The sequence below is a fragment of the Lampetra fluviatilis genome, chromosome 72 (genome assembly GCF_964198595.1).
Source record: "Lampetra fluviatilis chromosome 72, kcLamFluv1.1, whole genome shotgun sequence".
In the NCBI taxonomy this organism is placed as follows: domain Eukaryota; kingdom Metazoa; phylum Chordata; class Hyperoartia; order Petromyzontiformes; family Petromyzontidae; genus Lampetra; species Lampetra fluviatilis.
The window spans coordinates 4459369-4482218 of record NC_136346.1 but is presented as its reverse complement, the minus strand read 5'-3'; the positions used below and the strand labels follow the sequence as shown (position 1 = coordinate 4482218).

The 22850-nt window shown below is 55.4% G+C and overlaps 1 protein-coding gene across 1 annotated transcript in view; it reads left to right on the top strand.

Moving 5' to 3' along the window:
* The window catches only part of LOC144953179 (uncharacterized), a 44573-nt gene extending 36071 nt beyond the window's left edge, over positions 1-8502 (top strand). The window contains exons 5-6 of the mRNA XM_078883738.1: positions 4360-4596; positions 7154-8502. Of these exons, the coding sequence (XP_078739864.1) occupies positions 4360-4596; positions 7154-8502 (1586 nt within the window). The remainder of the gene's footprint in view (positions 1-4359; positions 4597-7153) is intronic.
* Positions 8503-22850: the final 14348 nt, after the last annotated feature.

Below are 22850 nucleotides of genomic sequence, written 5' to 3'. Positions count from 1 at the left end.
TCAAATATTGGAAGAGGTCACCCCCTGTGAGTGGCTGGCTGAGGTGCCAGCTGTTGAGGAAGTACTGAGGGCGATCCGGAGTCTGAGACCAGGGAAGGCACCGGGCAGAGATGATCTCCCAAGCGAAATGCTGAGGGAGGGTGGCGTTTGTGCACAGACTGCCATACATGACATCATAACAACAGTCTGGACCACTGGACGGGTTCCGCAGGACTGGAAGGATGCCCTGGTGGTCCCCCTCTTTAAGAAGGGGGACCGTACCGACTGTAACAACTACAGGGGCATCTCACTCCTCAGTGTGCCGGGTAAGGTCCTGGCAAGGATTATTCAACATCGCCTTGCTAGGCACGCTGAGGAGAGGCTTGCGGAGCCCCAATGCGGTTTCAGGAAAGGGCGGTCCTGCACAGATGCCATATTTTCTGTCCGTCTGCTACAGCAGAGGTGTAGGGAATTCCAAAAAGACCTACATCTCTGCTTTATTGACCTGGTCAAGGCCTATGATACCATCAGTAGGACTGGGCTCTGGGTTGTTCTTCGTGCTTTCGGAGTCCCTGACCCTCTGCTCACGATCATTAAGGACCTTCATGATGGTGAGCGGGCCCGGGTAAAACTACGTGGCCGGGAGTCGGAGCCTTTCCCTGTACACCTTGGGGTGCGACAGGGATGTCCTCTGGCTCCCACATTATTTAACATCTATTTCGACTGCGTAGTTCGTGAAGCCTTCAATAGCTGTACCGGGGGAATTTCCATTTGGTACAGATATAATGGGAGGCTGATCGACGCCCGGGTGCGATCAAGGGATGGCTCCCTATTGGTCAACCACGTTATGTATGCCGATGATTTGGTAATAGCTGCTCATTCAGAAGAGGAGTTGGAGACACTGCTGCTGAGACTGGAGCATGCCACTAAGAGGTGGGGCCTTACCATCAGCCCCACCAAAACTAAGCACCTGCCTGGGTATTTTGTACCATCGGACACTCCACCCCCACAACTCCCAATTGGTGATGGGGCAGTTGTGGAGAGAGTGGAGAGTTTCCCATACCTGGGCAGTGTGCTTATGACCGGCTCCAGTTTATCAGCAGAGGTCTCACTCCGAATCAGTCGAGCGGCAATATCTTTTCATCGGTTGCGTAACGCTGTGTGGAAGCTACCTGGTCTGTCGCTCCGCACGAAGCTTCAGGTCTTTTCGGCCACGGTCATTCCCTCCCTTCTCTACGCTTGCGAAACGTGGACCCCCCTAGTGGAGCATCTTCGCCGGTTGGAAACATTTAGGCTGGCCTGCCTACGATCCATCCTGGGTTTAACCAGGCTGGATTGTGTGAGGAGCTCACAAGTCCTTGAAAGATCTGGGCAAAGTCCCATCAGTGAGCTCCTCCGGCAGGCAAGGCTGCGTTGGCTGGGTCATGTAGCCCGCATGCCCAGCCACCGCATGCCTAAGCAGCTTTTGTTCGGCCGGATCGAGGGGGCTAAACGGGCGTGGCACGGGCTAGAGAAGAGATGGAGTGATGTGGTACAGGAGGACGTGGAGCTGAGTGGACTTGCAGATGACTGGTACCAGCGGTGTCAAGATCGGCCTCAGTGGAGGAGGCTCGTGAAGGACGCTACTGGGCAGTTGGAGGCAGTCGCCCTCCAACAACAACGGAGGGCGGAGGAGCGATGCTCACAACAACGAGCGGAGCGCCGGGTGGCTAAAGCACAGCAAGTTGGTACAGTAGGGGGCACAGGTGGTGCATCAGCCAGTCATCTCGGTCATCTCGGTCAGTCGACCCGTGGCACCTGGGTCTGCCCCGTGACCTCCTGCCAGCGGGCGTTCGACACTTCACGTGGCCTCAAGGTGCACATGGCCTGGCACAAGCGTCGTGGCGAATGGCGGTTGTTGTTGTTGTGGTGTGTGTATGTGTGTGGTGTGTGTATGTGTGTGTATGTGTGTGTATATTTGTGTGTGTATGTGTGTGTCTGTGTATGTGTGTGTGTGTGTATGTGTGTGTCTGTGTATGTGTGTATGTGTGTATGTGTGGTGTGTGTGTATGTGTGGTGTGTGTGTATGTATGTGAAGTATTCGGAATGACGGCGGGAAACCACTTGACGGGTAGCACACTTTATTTTCACTTGTCTTCCACAATAACACGTGTGATCACTATTTCTCACCCTACACACTCCACCTGACACTGGTGGTTACTACAGCTCACGCTACACACTCCACCTGACACTGGTGGTTACCACAGCTCACGCTACACACTCCACCTGACACTGGTGGTTACTACAGCTCACGCTACACACTCCACCTGACACTGGTGGTTACTACAGCTCACGCTACACACTCCACCTGACACTGGTGGTTACTACAGCTCACGCTACACACTCCACCTGACACTGGTGGTTACTACAGCTCACGCTACACACTCCACCTGACACTGGTGGTTACTACAGCTCACGCTACACACTCCACCTGACACTGGTGGTTACTACAGCTCACGCTACACACTCCACCTGACACTGGTGGTTACTACAGCTCACGCTACACACTCCACCTGACACTGGTGGTTACTACAGCTCACGCTACACACTCCACCTGACACTGGTGGTTACTACAGCTCACGCTACACACTCCACCTGACACTGGTGGTTACTACAGCTCACGCTACACACTCCCGGGCACTCCAGCCCCGTAGCGTCCGTGGAGCCTACAGACCCACCCCAGCTTGGGCGTGGGTCACGACCTCTGGGTCCCGCGGGCCGGCCCTCACACGGACGTTCGGCCCCGGGTCCCAAGGTCCCGCCTCTGGGCCACACAGGGCCCCGGTCCTCACAAGGACAGCGGGACTAGGTGCCTCAGGGCCCTATCTCTTCCTCCTCCGTCTTCTGTCTTCACTGGTCACCAACTCCCCGTGCGCCTGTGCGCACCACCTTATGTAGCCCCCGCTCTCGGGAGACGGAGCGTATGCGGACCTCGACGTGAGCATCCCCCTTAGTTGACCAATCCCCGCGCGCTTGCCCCAGGATCCCATCGCTGTCAGCGCGCGTCACCGATACCCAGCCAATCACTGCCTCATAACCCCCGACCCCGCGCTGACCCCTGATCCTTCACCGTCAGCGCGCGTCACCAACACACACAGCCAATCAGTACGCGCTGGCACACGATCCCTACCCCAGCGCGTATCACCACTACATATGTGTGTGTATGTGTGTGTGTATGTGTGTCTGTGTGTATGTGTGTGTCTGTGTGTGTGTGTATGTGTGTGTATGTGTGTGGTGTGTGTGGTGTGTGTGTATGTGTGTATTTGTGTGTGTATGTGGTGTGTATGTGTGTGTGTGTATGTGTGTGTGGTGTGTGTATGTATGTGTGTGTGTATGTGTGTGTCTGTGTGTATATATACGTGTGGTGTGTGTATGTGTGTGTCTCTGCGTATGTGTGTGTCTGTGTGTATGTATATTTGTGTGTATGTGTATGTGTGTGTATGTGTGGTGTATGTGTGTATAAATCTCAGCTCAGGGAGTGTGTGTGTGTGTATGTGTGTGTCTCTGTGTATAAATCTCAGCTCAGTGTGTGTGTGTGTATGTATATATTTGTGTGTGTATGTGTGTGTCTTTGTGTATACATCTCAGCCCAGGGAGTGTGTGTGTGTGTATGTGTGTGTATGTGTGTGTGGTGTGTGTATGTGTGTGTATGTGTGTGTATGTGTGTGTCTCTGTGTATAAATCTCAGCTCAATGTGTATGTGTGTATGTGTGTGTATGTGTGTATCTCTGTGTGTGTGTCTGTGTGTATAAATCTCAGCTCAGGGAGTGTGTGTGTATGTGTGTGTGGTGTGTGTATGTGTGTGTGTGGTGTGTGTATGTGTGTCTATATTTGTGTGTATGTGTGTGTCTGTGTATGTATGTATGTGTATATGTGTGTATGTGTGTATGTGTGGTGTGTGTGTATGTGTGTATGTGTGGTGTATGTGTATGTGTGTGTATGTGTGGTGTGTGTGTATGTATGTGTGTGTATGTGTGTGTATGTGTGTGTGTGGTGTGTGTGTGGTGTGTGTGTATGTGTGTGTGTTTGTATGTGTATGTGTGTGTATATATGTGTGTGTATATTTGTGTGTGTATGTGTGTATGTATGTGTGTGTATGTGTGTGTATATTTGTGTGTCTGTGTGTATATGTGTGTGTATGTGTGTGTGTATGTGTGTGTTTGTGTATGTATGTGTGTCTGTGTGTGTATATTTGTGTGTCTGTGTGTATATGTGTGTGTGTCTGTGTATGTGTGTGTGTATGTGTGTGTGTATGTGTGTGTTTGTGTATGTGTGTGTGTGTATGTGTGTATGTATGTATGTGTGTATGTATGTGTGTATCTCTGTGTGTATAAATCTCAGCTCAGGGAATGGACCTTCGTGTCCGGGCGGGACACCTCACGGCGTGGGGACACCACGTGACCCCGGAGGGTGGAGCAGGAGGAGGTGGAGCAGCAGGAGGTGGACGACGTGGTGGACGACGGCGAGGTGGAGGTGGGGGGCGAGGAGGGGAGTTGCGAGCGGTGGTTGCCGGCCTTCGGCAGCGCCGTGCGGCAGCCTGCAGCCTGGCGGAGGTGGAGGTGGCGCTGGAGGATGACGGTGAGGGGGGGGGGGGGTGATGATGACGACGATGACGACGATGATGACGATGACGACGATGATGACGATGACGACGATGTAAAAAAGTAATACGGGGGGGGGGGCCCACATCAAGTTAAAATTAAACTAAGTATACAAATTGTAGGGGTATGAATGAGCTAAAAATCTATGAAAGATGCAAGTTTGAACATGAGACAGACAGACGCACACAGACACACACACACAGACACACACACAGACACACACACAGACACACACACACACAGACACACACACACACAGACACACACACACACAGACACACACACACAGACACACACACAAACAGACACACACACTCAGACACACACACAGACACACACACACACACAGACACACACACACAGACACACACACACAAACAGACACACACACACACACACACAGACACACACACACAGACAGACACACACACACAGACAGACACACACACACAAACAGACACACACACACACAGACAAACACACAGACACACACAAACAGACACACACACACAGACACACACACAGACACACAGACACACACACACACAGACACACACACAGACACACACACACAGACACACACACACAGACACATACATACACACAGACACACACACACAGACACACACACACAGACACACACACACAGACACACACACACAGACACACAGACACACACACAGACACACACACAGACACACACACACACAGACACACACACACACAGACACACACACAGACACACACACAGACACACACACACACAGACACACACACACAGACACACACACACACAGACACACACACACAGACACACACACACACAGACACACACACACAGACACACACACAAACAGACACACACACACAGACACACACACACAGACACACACACTCAGACACACACACAGACACACACACACACACACAGACACACACACACAGACACACACACACAAACAGACACACACACACACAGACACACACACACAGACAGACACACACACACAAACAGACACACACACACACAGACACACACACAGACACACACAAACAGACACACACACACAGACACACACACAGACACACAGACACACACAGACACACACACAGACACACACACACAGACACACACACACACAGACACATACACATACATACACACAGACACACACACACAGACACACACACACAGACACACACACACAGACACACACACACAGACACACACACACACACAGACACACACACACACAGACACACACACACACAGACACACACACAGACACACACACAGACACACACACACACAGACACACACAGACACACACACACAGACACACACACACAGACACACACACAGACACACACACACAGACACACACACAGACACACACACACACAGACACACACACACAAACAGACACACACACACAGACACACACACACAGACACACACACAGACACACAGACACACACACACACAGACACACACACACAGACACACACACACAGACACACACACACACAGACACACACACACACAGACACATACATACACACAGACACACACACACAGACACACACACAGACACACACACAGACACACACACACACAGACACACACAGACACACACACAGACACACACACACAGACACACACACAGACACACACACACACAGACACACACACACACAGACACACACACACACAGACACACACACACACAGACACACACACAAACAGACACACACACACAGACACACACAGACACACACACACAGACACACACACACAGACACACACAGACACACACACACACACACACACAGACACACACACAGACACACACACACAAACAGACACACACACACAGACACACACACAGACACACACACACACAGACACACACACACAGACACACACAGACACAGACACACACACACAGACACACACACACACACAGCCACAGACACACACACAGACACACAGACACACACACAGACACACACAGACACACAGACACACACAGACACACACACACAGACACACACACACACAGACACACACACACACACAGACACACACACACAGACACACACACACACAGACACACACACAGACACACACACACAGACACACACACACACAGACACACACACACACAGACACACACACACAGACACACACACACAGACACACACAGACACACACACACAGACACACACAGGCACACACACACAGACACACACACAGACACACAGACACACACACAGACACACACACACAGACACACACAGGCACACACACACAGACACACACACAGACACACAGACACACACAGACTCCCGGCAGAGCTGATTGGCATGAACGTCTCACGCACTTTGTGATTGAGAATCTTTCCCTCCCTCCCTCTCCTCCCCCTCCCCCCTCCCCCTCCCCTCTCCACCCTCCCTCTCCTCCTCCCCCCCTCCCTCTCCCCCCTCTCCCCCCTCTCACCCCCTCTCACCCCTCCCACAACTCCATCGTTCAGCCGCCAATCCCCCCTCCTCCTCCCCCGCCCCGCCCCCCTCCGAGCGACACCCCTGCCCGGTGTGCGCCCGCGACTTCCCCAAGCGCCACGGGCTGCGTGTGCACCTGCAGCTGCACTCGCGGCCGCCCCGGCGCAAGGTGCACCAGTGCGAGCGCTGCCCGTACAAGTCCGAGTACAAGGGCAACATGCGGAAGCATCAGAAGACTCACGACGGAGCCTCCGACGGCTCCGGCAGGCGACGTCCAGGACGCCGGCCCGGCTCCGTCGGCCGCCCGACGGCACCGCGAGGGCCTCGCGAAGCCGCCGGCACCGGCACCGGCAACAGGCCGCACCGGTGCGGCGAGTGCGGCAAAACCTACGCTTGCTCGTCGAACCTGAAGGTGCATTCCAAGACGCACACGGGGGAACGCCCGCACCGCTGTTCGCTGTGCGACAAGTCGTTCATCCAGCTGGTGAGCCTGCAGATGCACACGATGGCGCACACGGGCGAGCGCCCGCACAAGTGCGCGCTGTGCGAAAAGGCCTACGCCAGCGCCTCCAAGCTCAAGGAGCACGCCCGGGCGCACACGGGCGAGCGGCCCTACGAGTGTCCGTCGTGCGGGAAGGCGTTCGCCTGCTCGTCCAAGCTCAAGCGGCACCTCAAGAGCCACGCTGGTGCCGGTGGTGGTGCCGGCGGTGGTGGTACCGGCGCGGAGAGGAAACCGCGGCCTTGCTCCGTGTGCGGTGAAGCCTTCGCGACGGCCTCCGAGCTCCGTGAGCACGCCGGGACTCACGGCGAAGGGGCGGCAGGGGGGACTACCGGCGTGCCCCGTCACGAGTGCACGGTGTGCGGGAAGAGCTTCGGCGGGGCGTCCAACCTCAAGTCGCACATGCGCACCCACTCGGGCGAGAAGCCCTACATGTGCTCCGTGTGCGAGAAGACCTACGTGTGCGCCACCAGCCTGAAGATCCACATGCGCACGCACACGGGGGAGAAGCCCTACGGTTGCCACGTCTGCGACAAGATTTTCAACTACCCCACGAGCCTGAAGACGCACCTGCGAACGCACACGGGGGAGAAGCCGCACAGGTGCCACGTGTGCGGGAAGGCCTTCTCGCTGTCGTGCAACCTCAAGACCCACGTGATGATCCACTCGGAGGAGAGGCCCCACGCTTGCGGAGAGTGCGGACGGGCGTTCCGGCAGGCCTCGGACCTCAAGAAGCACGTCAAGCGGCACGCGCTGGCCAACAGCCTCGCGGCCAGGTGCTCTGAGGGGGAGGAGGAGGGGGGGGAGGGGGGGGAGGGGGGGGAGGGGGAGGGGGAGTTTGCCGGCGGAGGATTGGAGGTGTACGGAGCGAGCGACGGTTGAGTGGGCGGTGTGTGTGGTGTTGTGTGGTGTGAGTGGTGGGTGTGGGGTGGGTGGATAGATGGGTGGGTGGGTGAGTGGATGGGTGGGTGAATGGGTGAGTGAGTGGGTGAGTGGGTGGGTGGGTGAGTGAGTGAGTGAGTGGGTGGGTGGATGAGTGGCTGAGTGAGTGAGTGGGTGAGTGGGTGAGTGAGTGAGTGGGTGAGTGAGTGAGTGGGTAAGTGAGTGAGTGAGTGGGTGAGTGAGTGGGTGGGTGAGTGAGTGAGTGGGTGAGTGGGTGAGTGAGTGGGTGGGTGAGTGGGTGGGTGAGTGTGTGGGTGGGTGTGTGGGTGAGTGTGTGGGTGAGTGAGTGTATGGGTCAGTGACTGGGTGAGTGAGTGAGTGGGTGAGTGACTGGGTGACTGGGTGACTGGGTGAGTGAGTGAGTGGGTGAGTGTGTGAGTGAGTGGGTGAGTGACTGGGTGATTGAGTGAGTGAGTGGGTGAGTGAGTGTGTGGGTGAGTGGGTGACTGAGTGAGTGAGTGTGGACGGGCGTTCCGGCAGGCCTCGGACCTCAAGAAGCACGTCAAGCGGCACTCGCTGGCCAACAGCCTCGCGGCCACGTGCTCTGAGGGGGAGGAGGAGGGGGGGAGGGGGAGGGGGAGGAGGGGGAGGGAGGGGAGGGGGAGTTTGCCAGGGGAAGATTGGAGGTGTACGGAGCGAGCGACGGTTGAGTGGGCGGTGTGTGTGGTGTGGTGTGGGTGGGTGGTTGGGTGTGGGGTGGGTGGATAGATGGGTGGGTGGGTGAGTGGATGGGTGGGTGAATGGGTGAGTGAGTGGGTGAGTGGGTGAGTGGGTGGGTGGGTGAGTGAGTGAGTGAGTGAGTGAGTGGGTGAGTGAGTGAGTGAGTGAGTGGGTGGATGAGTGGCTGAGTGGGTGAGTGAGTGAGTGGGTGAGTGAGTGAGTGGGTGAGTGAGTGAGTGGGTAAGTGAGTGAGTGAGTGAGTGGGTGAGTGAGTGAGTGGGTAAGTGAGTGAGTGAGTGAGTGGGTGAGTGAGTGGGTGGGTGAGTGAGTGAGTGGGTGAGTGGGTGAGTGAGTGAGTGAGTGGGTGGGTGAGTGGGTGGGTGAGTGTGTGGGTGGGTGTGTGGGTGAGTGTGTGGGTGGGTGTGTGGGTGAGTGTGTGGGTGAGTGAGTGAGTGAGTGTATGGGTCAGTGACTGGGTGAGTGAGTGAGTGGGTGAGTGAGTGAGTGGGTGGGTGTGTGAGTGAGTGGGTGAGTGAGTGAGTGAGTGAGTGGGTGGATGAGTGGCTGAGTGGGTGAGTGAGTGAGTGGGTGAGTGAGTGAGTGGGTGAGTGAGTGAGTGGGTAAGTGAGTGAGTGAGTGAGTGGGTGAGTGAGTGGGTGGGTGAGTGAGTGAGTGGGTGAGTGGGTGAGTGAGTGAGTGAGTGAGTGAGTGAGTGGGTGGGTGAGTGGGTGGGTGAGTGTGTGGGTGGGTGTGTGGGTGAGTGTGTGGGTGAGTGAGTGAGTGAGTGTATGGGTCAGTGACTGGGTGAGTGAGTGAGTGGGTGAGTGAGTGAGTGGGTGGGTGTGTGAGTGAGTGGGTGAGTGACTGGGTGACTGGGTGAGTGAGTGAGTGGGTGAGTGAGTGTATGGGTCAGTGACTGGGTGAGTGAGTGAGTGAGTGGGTGAGTGAGTGAGTGGGTGGGTGTGTGAGTGAGTGGGTGAGTGACTGGGTGACTGGGTGAGTGAGTGAGTGAGTGAGTGGGTGAGTGAGTGAGTGTATGGGTCAGTGACTGGGTGAGTGAGTGAGTGAGTGGGTGAGTGAGTGGGTGGGTGTGTGAGTGAGTGGGTGAGTGACTGGGTGATTGAGTGAGTGAGTGAGTGTGTGGGTGAGTGGGTGAGTGAGTGAGTGTATGGGTCAGTGACTGGGTGAGTGAGTGAGTGAGTGGGTGAGTGACTGGGTGATTGAGTGAGTGAGTGGGTGAGTGAGTGTGTGGGTGAGTGGGTGAGTGAGTGTGTGGGTGAGTGGGTGAGTGAGTGAGTGAGTGTGGACGGGCGTTCCGGCAGGCCTCGGACCTCAAGAAGCACGTCAAGCGGCACGCGCTGGCCAACAGCCTCGCGGCCACGTGCTCTGAGGGGGAGGAGGAGGGGGGGAGGGGGAGGAGGGGGAGGGGAGGGAGGGGGAGGGGGAGTTTGCCGGGGGAAGATTGGAGGTGTACGGAGCGAGCGACGGTTAAGTGGGCGGTGGGTGTGGTGTGGTGTGGGTGGGTGGTTGGGTGGGGTGTGTGTGGTGTGGGTGGGTGTGTGGGGTGGGTGGGGTGTGTGTAGGGTGTGGGTGGGTGGGGTGTGTGTGGTGTGGTGGGTGTGGGGTGTGGGGTGGGTGTGTGGGGTGGGTGGGGTGTGTGTAGGGTGTGGGTGGGTGGGTGGGGTGTGTGTGGTGTGGTGGGTGTGGGGTGTGGGGTGGGTGGGTGTGTGGTGTGGTGGGGGTGGTGGGTTGGGTGGGTAGTTGAGTGTGGTGGGTAGAGTGTGTGGTGGGTAGGGTGGGTGGAGTGTGTGGTGGGTGGGGTGGGTGGGTGTGTGTGGTGGGTGGGGCGTATTTGAGTGTGGGGGGTGGTGGGGTGGGTGGGGTATGGTGTGGTGTGTGTCGTGGGTATCGTGGGGTGTGGTGGGTGTGGATGGTGGTGTGCTGGAGGCAGTCGCCCTCCAACAACAACGGAGGGCGGAGGAGCGACGCTCACAACAACGAGCGGAGCGCCGGGTGGCTAAAGCACAGCAAGTTGGCACAGTAGGGGGCACAGGTGGTGCATCAGCCAGTCATCTCGGTCATCTCGGTCAGTCGACCCGTGGCACCTGGGTCTGCCCCGTGACCTCCTGCCAGCGGGCGTTCGACACTTCACGTGGTAGCCTCAAGGTGCACATGGCCTGGTACAAGCGTCGTGGTGACGTCACTTCCACTTAGTGGCGAATGGCGGTTGTTGTTGTTGAGTGAGTAAGTGGGTGAGTGAGTGAGTAGGTGAGTGAGTGGGTGAGTGAGTGGGTGAGTGGGTGAGTGATTGTATGAGTGGGTGAGTGACTGGGTGGGTGAGTGGTTGGGTGGGTGAGTGGGTGAGTGACTGGGTGGGTGAGTGGTTGGGTGGGTGAGTGGGTGGGTGGGTGGGTGAGTGAGTGAGTGGGTGGTTGAGTGAGTGGGTGGGTCGATGAGTGGGTGGGTGGGTGGGTGTGTGAGTGAGTGACTGGGTGAGTGAGTGGGTGAGTGGGTGAGTGAGTGTGTGAGTGGGTGGGTGTGTGGGTGAGTGAGTGACTGGGTGAGTGACTGGGTGGGTGGGTGAGTGAGTGAGTGAGTGGGTGGGTGTGTGGTTGAGTGAGTGGGTGAGTGAGTGGGTGGGTCGATGAGTGGGTGGGTGAGTGACTGGGTGAGTGGGTGAGTGAGTGGGTGAGTTGGTGGGTGAGTTGGTGGGTGAGTTGGTGGGTGAGTGGGTGAGTGACTGGGTGAGTGAGTGGGTGAGTGAGTGGGCGAGTGAGTGGGTGGGTGAGTGTGTGGGTGAGTGATTGAATTAATGAGTGGGTGGATAAAAAGGTGGGGGGGGGGAGAGATCCTTGTCTCTGTAGTTCTATATGAAGCAGGATATGAAGCAGTAGTCGTCGTCATAGTAGCAGCAGTAGTCGCAGCAGTAGTAGCAGCAGCAGTAGGAGCGGTAATAGTTAACGACACGGCCCTCTGGCATTGTGACGTCACGGCCCTCTGGCATTGTGACGTCACGGCCCTCTGGCATTGTGACGTCACGGCCCTCTGGCATTGTGACGTCACGGCCCGTGCGAGCTCTACATTGTTTCGTTGTTTGTCATCGCGTCTTCATCTTTTGTCGTCTTTATTTTAAAATAAACACGCAACACACACACACAGACACACACACACATACACAGACACACACAGACACACACACAGACACACACACAGACACACACAGACACACACACAGACACACACAGACACACACAGACACACATGCACACACACACAGACACACACAGACACACACACAGACACACATACAGACACACGCACACACACACACAGACACACGCAGACACACACGCAGACACAGACACCGACACATACAGAGACACATACAGACACACACACATACAGACACACACAGACAGACATACACACACACAGTGACACATACAGACACAGACACACACAGACACATACAGACACAGACACACACACACACACACAGACACACACACACAGACACACAGACACACACAGAGACACATACAGACATACAACAACAACAACCGCCATTCGCCACTAAGTGGCGTTGACGTCACCACGACGCTTGTGCCAGGCCAAGTGCACCTTGAGGCCACGTGAAGTGTCGAACGCCCGCTGGCAGGAGGTCACGGGGCAGACCCAGCAGGTGCCACGGGTCGACTGACCGAGATGACCGAGATGACTGGCTGATGCACCACCTGTGCCCCCTACTGTGCCAACTTGCTGTGCTTTAGCCACCCGGCGCTCCGCTCGTTGTTGTGAGCGTCGCTCCTCCGCCCACCGTTGTTGTTGGAGGGCGACTGCCTCCAACTGCCCAGTAGCGTCCTTCACGAGCCTCTTCCACAGAAGCCGATCTTGACACCGCTGGTACCAGTCATCGGCAAGTCCACTCAGCTCCACGTCCTCCGGTACCACGTCACTCCATCTCTTCTCTAGCCCATGCCACGCCCGTTTAGCCCCCTCGATCCGGCCGAACAAAAGCTGTTTAGGCATGCGGTGGCTGGGCATGCGGGCTACATGACCCAGCCAACGCAGCCTTGCCTGCCGGAAGAGCTCACCGATGGGACTTTGCCCAGATCTTTCAAGGATTTGTGAGCTCCTCACACAATCCAGCCTGCAGGTTAAACCCAGGATGGATCGTAGGCAGGCCAGCCTAAATGTTTCCAACCGGTGAAGATGCTTCATTAGGGGGGTCCACGTTTCGCAAGCGTAGAGAAGGGAGAGAATGACCGTGGCCGAGAAGACCTGAAGCTTCGTGCGGAGCGACAGACCAGGTAGCTTCCACACAGTGTTACGCAACCGATGAAAAGATATTGCCGCTCGACTGATTCAGAGTGAGACCTCTGCTGATTAACTGGAGCCGGTCATAAGCACACTGCCCAGGTATGGGAAACTCTCCACTCTCTCCACAACTGCCCCATCACCGATTGGGAGTTGTGGGGGTGGAGTGTCTGATGGTACAAAATACCCAGGCAGGTGCTTAGTTTTGGTGGGGCTGATGGTAAGGCACGCTCCAGTCTCAGCAGCAGCGTCTCCAACTCCTCTTCTGAATGAGCAGCTATTACCAAATCATCGGCATACATAACGTGGTTGACCACTAGGGAGCCATCCCTTGATCGCACCCGGGCGTCGATCAGCCTCCCATTATATCTGTACCAAATGGAAATTCCCCCGGTACAGCTATTGAAGGCTTCACGAACTACGCAGTCAAAATAGATGTTAAATAATGTGGGAGCCAGAGGACATCCCTGTCGCACCCCAAGGTGTACAGGGAAAGGCTCCGACTCCCGGCCACGTAGTTTTACCCGGGCCCGCTCACCATCATGAAGGTCCTTAATGATCGTGAGCAGAGGGTCAGGGACTCCGAAAGCACGAATAACTACCCAGAGCCCAGGCCTACTGATGGTATCATAGGCCTTGACCAGGTCAATAAAGCAGAGATGTAGGTCTTTTTGGAATTCCCTACACCTCTGCTGTAGCAGACGGACAGAAAATATGGCATCTGTGCAGGACCGCCCTTTCCTGAAACCGCATTGGGGCTCCGCAAGCCTCTTCTCAGCGTGCCTAGCAAGGCGATGTTGAATAATCCTTGCCAGGACATTTCCCGGCACACTGAGGAGTGAGATGCCCCTGTAGTTGTTACAGTCTGTGCGGTCCCCCTTCTTAAAGAGGGGGACCACCAGGGCATCCTTCCAGTCCAGCGGAACCGGTCCAGTGGTCCAGACTGTTGTTATGATGTCATATAGGGCAGTCTGTGCACTAACGCCACCCTCAGCATTTCGCTTGGGAGATCATCTACACACAGAGACACACACACACAGACACACACACACAGTGACACAGAGACACACACACAGACACATACACACAGACACAGAGGCACACACAGACACACACACAGAGACACAGACACATACAGAGACACATACACACAGACACACACAGAGACACAGACACACAGACAAACACAGAGACACACACACAGACACACACACAGTGACACACAGACAAACACAGACACACACACAGACGCACACACTGACACGCACACACACGTACACAGACACACACACGTACAAATGCACACACACTCGCGTGCGTAAACAGAGAAAATAAAATGTAAAAACAAACACTGAACTTGAATGACTGCCTTCTGTAGCTTCGCGTCCGCGTCTCCCCGTGTCCCCCTGTACACTACACTATACACTACACTATACACTACACTATACACTACACTATACACTACACTATACACTACTACACTATACACTACACTATACACTACTTTACACTACACTTCACTATACACTACACTATACACTACACTATACACTACTACACTATACACTACACTATACACTACACTATACTCTATACACTACACTATACACTACACTATACACTACACTATACACTACACTACACTATACACTACACTACTATACACTACACTATACACTACACTACTATACACTACACTACTATACACTGCACTACTATACACTACACTATACACTACACTACTATACACTCCACTACACTATACACTACACTATACACTACACTACTATACACTACACTACTATACACTACACTATACACTACACTACTATACACTACACTATACACTACTCTATACTACTATACACTACACTATACACTACACTATACACTACTATACACTCCACTATACACTCCACTATACACTACACTATACACTACACTACTATACACTACACTATACACTACTACACTATACACTACACTATACACTAATACACTATACACTACTATACACTATACTCTACACTATACACTACTCTATACTACTGTAGTAACGCTCACGACTCGTTCACACCGGAGTTGGAGGCACACTTGTTTATTTAACACCAACGTTGTGACATACACATTTGAGGGGGTATCGGCCCCCTCACCCGTCTATCTGAGGACACACCTCTCTAGCTAACCCTAGCCTGCCTCTGAGTCCTCCACTAATGGGCTAGGGGAGGCTATCTTGGCCCGACACTGGTCAGTCGGGCCCGGTACCCAGAGTCCAGACCAGCACTGGCTCTGGCTCTGGTACCACGCCACTGGCTCGAGCCTGCGCGGTCCTGATAAGGACGGCGTACCAGGGGGAGTCCAGGGCTCTATCTCAGACGTCTTCCGCCTCCTCTTCTTTAGCTAAACATCACTCCCGAGCCCTTCGATACAATCCCCTTTTATACCCAACCCCTCCCTGAGGGGTGGGGCCCCGGGGGATCATAACGACCGAATCGACCCCCCAGGGTGTCTGGCGCGGACGTCGCAGAGGGCACCTGCTTGTGCACACATGTAGCCCCGCCTACTGTGTTTGTTTACCATAGGCTGCCATGCATAACGGGCTCTCTCTCTAACACCCCTACATCACTCCCCCCCGCATAGCATGCAGCCGTCCCGGCTGCCAACATACAAAAATTTGACAATAAAGGTGCCTTCACCCCCTGACCGCGCGTGTGCCTCACTATTTTTGAACAATAACAGGAACCAGAACAAGAACGCAACAACAAGATGAGAAACAACCCGACGCACCCCCCCGAATAAATACGAATTCCGTAAAAAAAACAGCTTATATACAACCAGCAGGGAACCCACCCCGCACACACAACAAACGGTGAACCCAGCATATGTACATCCGAGGAGCGGGAAACACACCATCCACACAACACCCAATAAACACAACAGCTATGTACACATTTTCCGGCCTCACAACAGTTTGCGCATTTTAGCGCGCGTCCTTGCAGCGGGCCCCTCACACGGGGTAACCCCGCGTGGCGGACAATCAGGTGGCGACTGTCCGTCTTGAGGTGAGCATTCCTCTGACTCCGCGTGACCCTCGGCATCCGCAGGAGGGGTGATCGGGCGTGAGCCCGTCACTCCTGATGCTCCTGAAGGTGGCACAGCCGGCAAGGCATTAGGTGAGAGCGACGGAGACGGACCCAGCAAGTCGGCCGACCCCCCACATGTTTGGCCACGCGCGTGTGAAGTGGGGTTGTGAACCGCAGCGAAGGGTTTTAATCTGGAGGGGTGCACGAACCATCGCCGCTTCCCCCACTTGATGCGCACGCACTGCGGACGTAACACCTCCACCACTTCCACAGGGCCCCGCCACGGCCGCACAAGTTTAGAGGAGGTTGCCAGTGGCACCTGGGGGCAGTGCAACCATGCCTTGTCCCCCGGCTTCCACTGCAGCATGTGCGCTCGACTCAATCTGAGGCGCTCATTTGCCTTCTGACGGAGGTCAGAGTTTTGCATTGCAGCATCCCGTGCCTCGGTCAATTTGTCCAGATTAAATTTAACGTGGTCAGCCAGATTAGTTTTTCCCTGCGGCACGGGGATCCGCAACTGGGCACGAACAGGCGGGTCTGGTTCTCGGCCGTACATAAGGTAAAAGGGAGAAAACCCCGTAGCCGCATGGGGTGCCATCCGGTACGCCGCCAAGACCCCCTGAATTTGTAGGTCCCAATCCGTTTGCGAGTCCGAAACTTGTTGTGATAACATGGACGAGATGGTGCGATGCAAACGTTCGACCATCCCGTCAGTTTGTGGGTGATATGGGGAGGTCCGAATTTTCTTTGTGCCCAGGAGATCGCAGACTTGTCTGAGTAGTTTACCGGAAAAATTTCTGCCCTGGTCGGTCAGCAGCCTCTCCGGAGCACCTTTGTCCAGGACATAACCCTGAACAAAGGCCTCCACGATGGCTGCTGCCGACTGGTTGGCCAAAGGCCAGGCCATAGGCCAGCGTGTAAAATACTCGACACCCGTCAACAAATATCTATTCCCTCTGGGGGTGGCGGGGAATGGTCCCAAAATGTCCAGAGCGACCAGCTCGTTTATCCTGGACACTTTGATCGATTGCAAGGGCGGGTTAGACTCCCGTGCCGGCGGTTTGCGTTGTGCACATTGAGGGCACGATCCCAACAAATCCCCCACATCCCTCGTCATGCCAGGCCAGTAAAAATCAAGTTGCAGCAAGGCGAGAGTCTTTTGGGTCCCCAGGTGTAGGAGGCGCTCATGAGCGGCCCATACCACCCTACCCCGCAACCCAGTAGGGACAACCAGCCGATGTCGACATGACTTCCCGTCCCAATGCATTAGCAGACCTTGGCACATTTCCCATGCGTCGGAACCACCACTTTTTCCCCCCGCCGCACCGCCAACGCGACGTCGCCACCCGAGGAGGGAGACATCCTCCATCTGGAGGCGCCCCCATTCAATGACGGGCAACCCAAACAGGGAATCTTTGCCCTGCTGTTCGATCGAATTAGGAACCATTGCATCGTCGTCGTTGGCGGCCGCCAAGACAGGTACCGATGTGTCCCCTGGAGGCCTGCAACGTCCAGACCCCAGGAGGCATGCACACTCGGAGGTGGTTGGCAAGCGTGACAGAGCGTCCGCGTTGGTGTGGCGAACGCCCTTACGGTATGTGGTTTGGAAATCGTAATCCTGGAGGACCTCCAACCATCGGGACAATTGTCCCGATGGCTGTTGAACCCTCAGGGCGTACTGCAGTGCCGCATGATCTGTGCGGACGGTGAAATGCCGACCGTACAGATATGGGCGATACTGTTGGACGAAATGGACAATTGCCAACAGTTCCCTACGGGTGACACAATACCGTTGCTCCGCTGGAGACAACACCCGACTGCCGTACGCAACCACATGTTCCACGCCGTCAACCACCTGGGAGAGCACGCCCCCAATACCCGTGTTGCTCGCATCGGTGTCGAGCAAGAACGGTTTTGAAAAATCAGGGTAAATCAGGGGAGGAGCGTTTACCAAAGCATCCCGAAGGGAGCAAAAAGCAGCCTCCTCCTCCTGACCCCAGCAAAACCGAACCCCTTTAGATGTTAAAGCATGTAGGGGTTTGGCGATAGTCGCAAAATTAGCGACGAAGCGTCTATAATACGACGCAAACCCAATAAAACTCCTAACCTCTCCCACTGAGGTGGGAGTCGGCCAGGAGCTTACACACTGCGTTTTGGCGGGATCGGTAGAAATACCTGAGCGCCCCACGATGTGCCCCAAATAACGCACCGACTCGCGTAACAAATGGCATTTTTGGGGCTTAAATTTCAAATTAGCAGCCCGCATCTTTAGGAAAACCGCCCGCAACCTCTGGAGATGTTCCTCAAAAGTTTTGCCAAAGACAATGACGTCATCCAAATAAATCAGGCACGACTCCCATTGCAATCCAGCCAAAACCAATTCCATCAACCGCTGGAAAGTTGCCGGCGCTGAGTGTAAGCCCATCGGCAACCGGTTGAATTGAAACAGGCCGTGCGGAGTACGGAAAGCAGTTTTAGGCTTTGAATCATCGTCCAGAGGAAGCTGCCAGAATCCCGAAAGTAAGTCCAATGTGGAGAAGAATCGCGCTCCCGCCAAGGCGTCAAGCGATTCGTCCATCCGTGGGAGCGGGTATGCGTCGGCAACCGTAATTTTATTAAGGCGCCGAAAGTCAACGCAAAACCGCAACGAACCGTCCTGCTTCTTAACCAGGACGATCGGCGCTCCCCAAGGGCTGTTGGAGGGAGAAATTATGTCGGCGGCTAGCATGTCATCAACAGCCGATTTGACATGGTCCTTTTCGGCGGGACTCAACCGAAAAGGATTTTGGCGTATTGGCGCGCTGTCACCCGTATCAATATGGTGACGCAGCAGATGAGTGCAGCCCAAATCGTATTTATCCCGACTGAAAACGTCGGAAAATTCCCTCAGTAGTGTCTTAAGACGTTGGCGCTCTAAATTTGACAGGTCCGTCGATCCCGCGCAAAGCGCCTCGAGCCACCCTTCATCGCTGTCTGAATGTGGTCGCGGTGCAGGGGCAGCGCCGACATGACTCGCGACGGGTTCCTCACAGGGCACCGGCGTTGCGTGAGCAAGCACGGTCCCCTGTGGGACCACCACCGTCTGCGAGCCCACATTGAGGACCGCGATGAAGGGTTCTCCATCCCCTCTCACTATGGTCTGGGCCGGGAGTAAATTAGGTCCACTGACCCCGGCCCTAGACGGTCCCAGCAAAACCCCTTGAGCCCCAATGCCCTTAGCGAAGGGCCGCCGAAGTCTCAAAGGAATTAACATTTGCGCCCCCGGAGGAACGCGCACCGTTCTATCTACGAACGCCGGCACCGTCGCGAACGCCGTCCGGCTCGTAGCGGGGGATGGCAAAAACGCCATGCGTCGGCCCGATGGGAGCTCAATGCATCCCTGGTCGATTAATATCCTAATCGGCATTTTGGCCAGGAAATCCGTCCCCAGCAGGCACGGAACCGCCAGCGAGGAGGAAACAAAAATCGGCCCAGATAATTTAATATCCCCGACACAAATTTGGGCTCGAATTTGTCCGATGATGCCAAGTGAACCCCCGTTAGCAGCAAAGAATGGCACATTAACAGGCATCAAAGGACGGCTCTGGGCAGGGAGAATGTTATAAATCAACTCCGAAATAATGGTCGCCGATGCTCCTGTATCGACCAGGATGCGCACCTCGACCCCATCGATGTGACCCACAACGGCCGACGACCCCGATGACGCGGCTACAACCCGATGGGCCAACACGGACCACTGGCTGGGTTCAATGTGAGTACCCAGAGCGGTGCGTGTTGGTGCCATGGTACGCGATATTTGCCCCCCCTTCGCTGCGGTGTTCGAGTGTGTGACGGGCGTGTGCGTGGGCCAAACATGAGGGGTGCCGCGACTCGCCGGATTATGATGGTGGAGCTTGTGACGAGGGCCGGCGTCCCGTTGAGGTGTCGTTCCGCGCTGCCGAGGAGAGCGGCACCCCGAGGCGACGTGGCCCCGGATGCCGCAGTTATAACAGCGTGGAAGCGCTGGTGGCGACGATGGACGTTGTAGACGGCTTGAACCGGCCCGGTCCTCCCGCGCTCCCGCTCCGTGCTGCCGTCGATGGTTGATGGCGCAAACCTCTTCCGCCGGGAGGGTGGCCGCAGCGACGGCGCGCCCGCTCGCCGCCTTGCTGGCCTTCCGTCGTTGAGAGGACAGGTTTGCGTGGAGGAGACGGGCCGCTTGGAGGGAGCACATCTCTGCATCGTCCTGTGCGACAATGACGATGTCTAAGTCGTCCGCCAGCAAAAGTATCTTCTCTGTCACCATGGCGTCGACACCCTCGTCATCCATTCGTGGAAAGGCCTCCTTCGCCAGTGCCAGGAGGCTTGTGCGGTACGCCAGGGGCGACTCCTTCGTCCCCCGCTGGCGATCGTAAAAGAGTTGGCGACAGTCCGATGGTGGACCATATACCGCCGACAGCACCTGCATCGCCTTCCGCAGCGTGGAGCGCCTCTCCTTCGAAGCCGATGTTAGAGTGGCGAGGGCGTCGCTGTCGAGAAGTGCTGGCAGCGCGCGGAGAGCCTCGGCGTCTGTCCACTGTGCCATCTCCTGGTGAGCGAGGAAGCGCCGCTGGAAGCCGCCCCAGTCGCCATCCTCGCCCACAAATTCCTTGAGTGGAGGTAGCCGCTGATGTAAGGCAGCGGCTGCAGAGGAAGAACGCACTCCCTCGTCCGCCTCACTCAACTCAGCGTCGGCACGAACCAGCGATGGCATCGCCGGTCGCACCCGTGGTGACGCGGCAGGCACTGTACTCCCGCCGTTGGACGCGATGCTTAGAGCGGCCACGCCCTCAACAGCAGCTGCGGCGATGGCGGGAGTTTCAAAATGTTGCTCCGTTGAAATGGCGGGAAGGCGCTGTGGTCGTTGGCTGCTGTCGCCTCGTGGCGGTCCCGCAGCCCCCAGCCGCGTGATGTTGTCGAGCATGGCGGCTGCGGCGTACAGCAGCTCGGCCAGCTTCGCGTGCGCCTGCCTCAGCCCCTCCGTCGACGGCTCCCCTTCCTCCAGCTGCTGTGGCGTGGATGCACCCAGCCCCGGCTGCTCGATGGCATCTTCAGCCATCTCGGGCCCTCCGACTGCAGCGGTGTCCTCCGCCCCTGGTACTCCGACTCGAGTCGTCCGGCGTGTATCCATGTTCGTACTTTGTTTCACTTCTGACGCCAGATGTAGTAACGCTCACGACTCGTTCACACCGGAGTTGGAGGCACACTTGTTTATTTAACACCAACGTTGTGACATACACATTTGAGGGGGTATCGGCCCCCTCACCCGTCTATCTGAGGACACACCTCTCTAGCTAACCCTAGCCTGCCTCTGAGTCCTCCACTAATGGGCTAGGGGAGGCTATCTTGGCCCGACACTGGTCAGTCGGGCCCGGTACCCAGAGTCCAGACCAGCACTGGCTCTGGCTCTGGTACCACGCCACTGGCTCGAGCCTGCGCGGTCCTGATAAGGACGGCGTACCAGGGGGAGTCCAGGGCTCTATCTCAGACGTCTTCCGCCTCCTCTTCTTTAGCTAAACATCACTCCCGAGCCCTTCGATACAATCCCCTTTTATACCCAACCCCTCCCTGAAGGGTGGGGCCCCGGGGGATCATAACGACCGAATCGACCCCCCAGGGTGTCTGGCGCGGACGTCGCAGAGGGCACCTGCTTGTGCACACATGTAGCCCCGCCTACTGTGTTTGTTTACCATAGGCTGCCATGCATAACGGGCTCTCTCTCTAACACCCCTACACTACTATACACTACACTACTATACACTACACTATACACTACACTATACACTACTCTATACTACTATACACAACACTATACACTACACTATACACTACACTATACACTACTATACACTCCACTATACACTACACTATACACTACACTACTATACACTACACTATAGACTACTACACTATACACTACTATACACTACACTATACACTACACTATACAATACACTACTATACACTACTACACTATACACTACACTATACACTACTATACACTACACTATACACTACACTATACACTACTCTACACACTACTATACACTACTATACACTCCAATATACACTACACTAAACACTACACTATATACTACTATACACTATACACTACACTATACACTACACTATACACTACACTATACACTACACTATACACTACACTATACACTACTATACACTACACTACACTACTATACACTACACTAT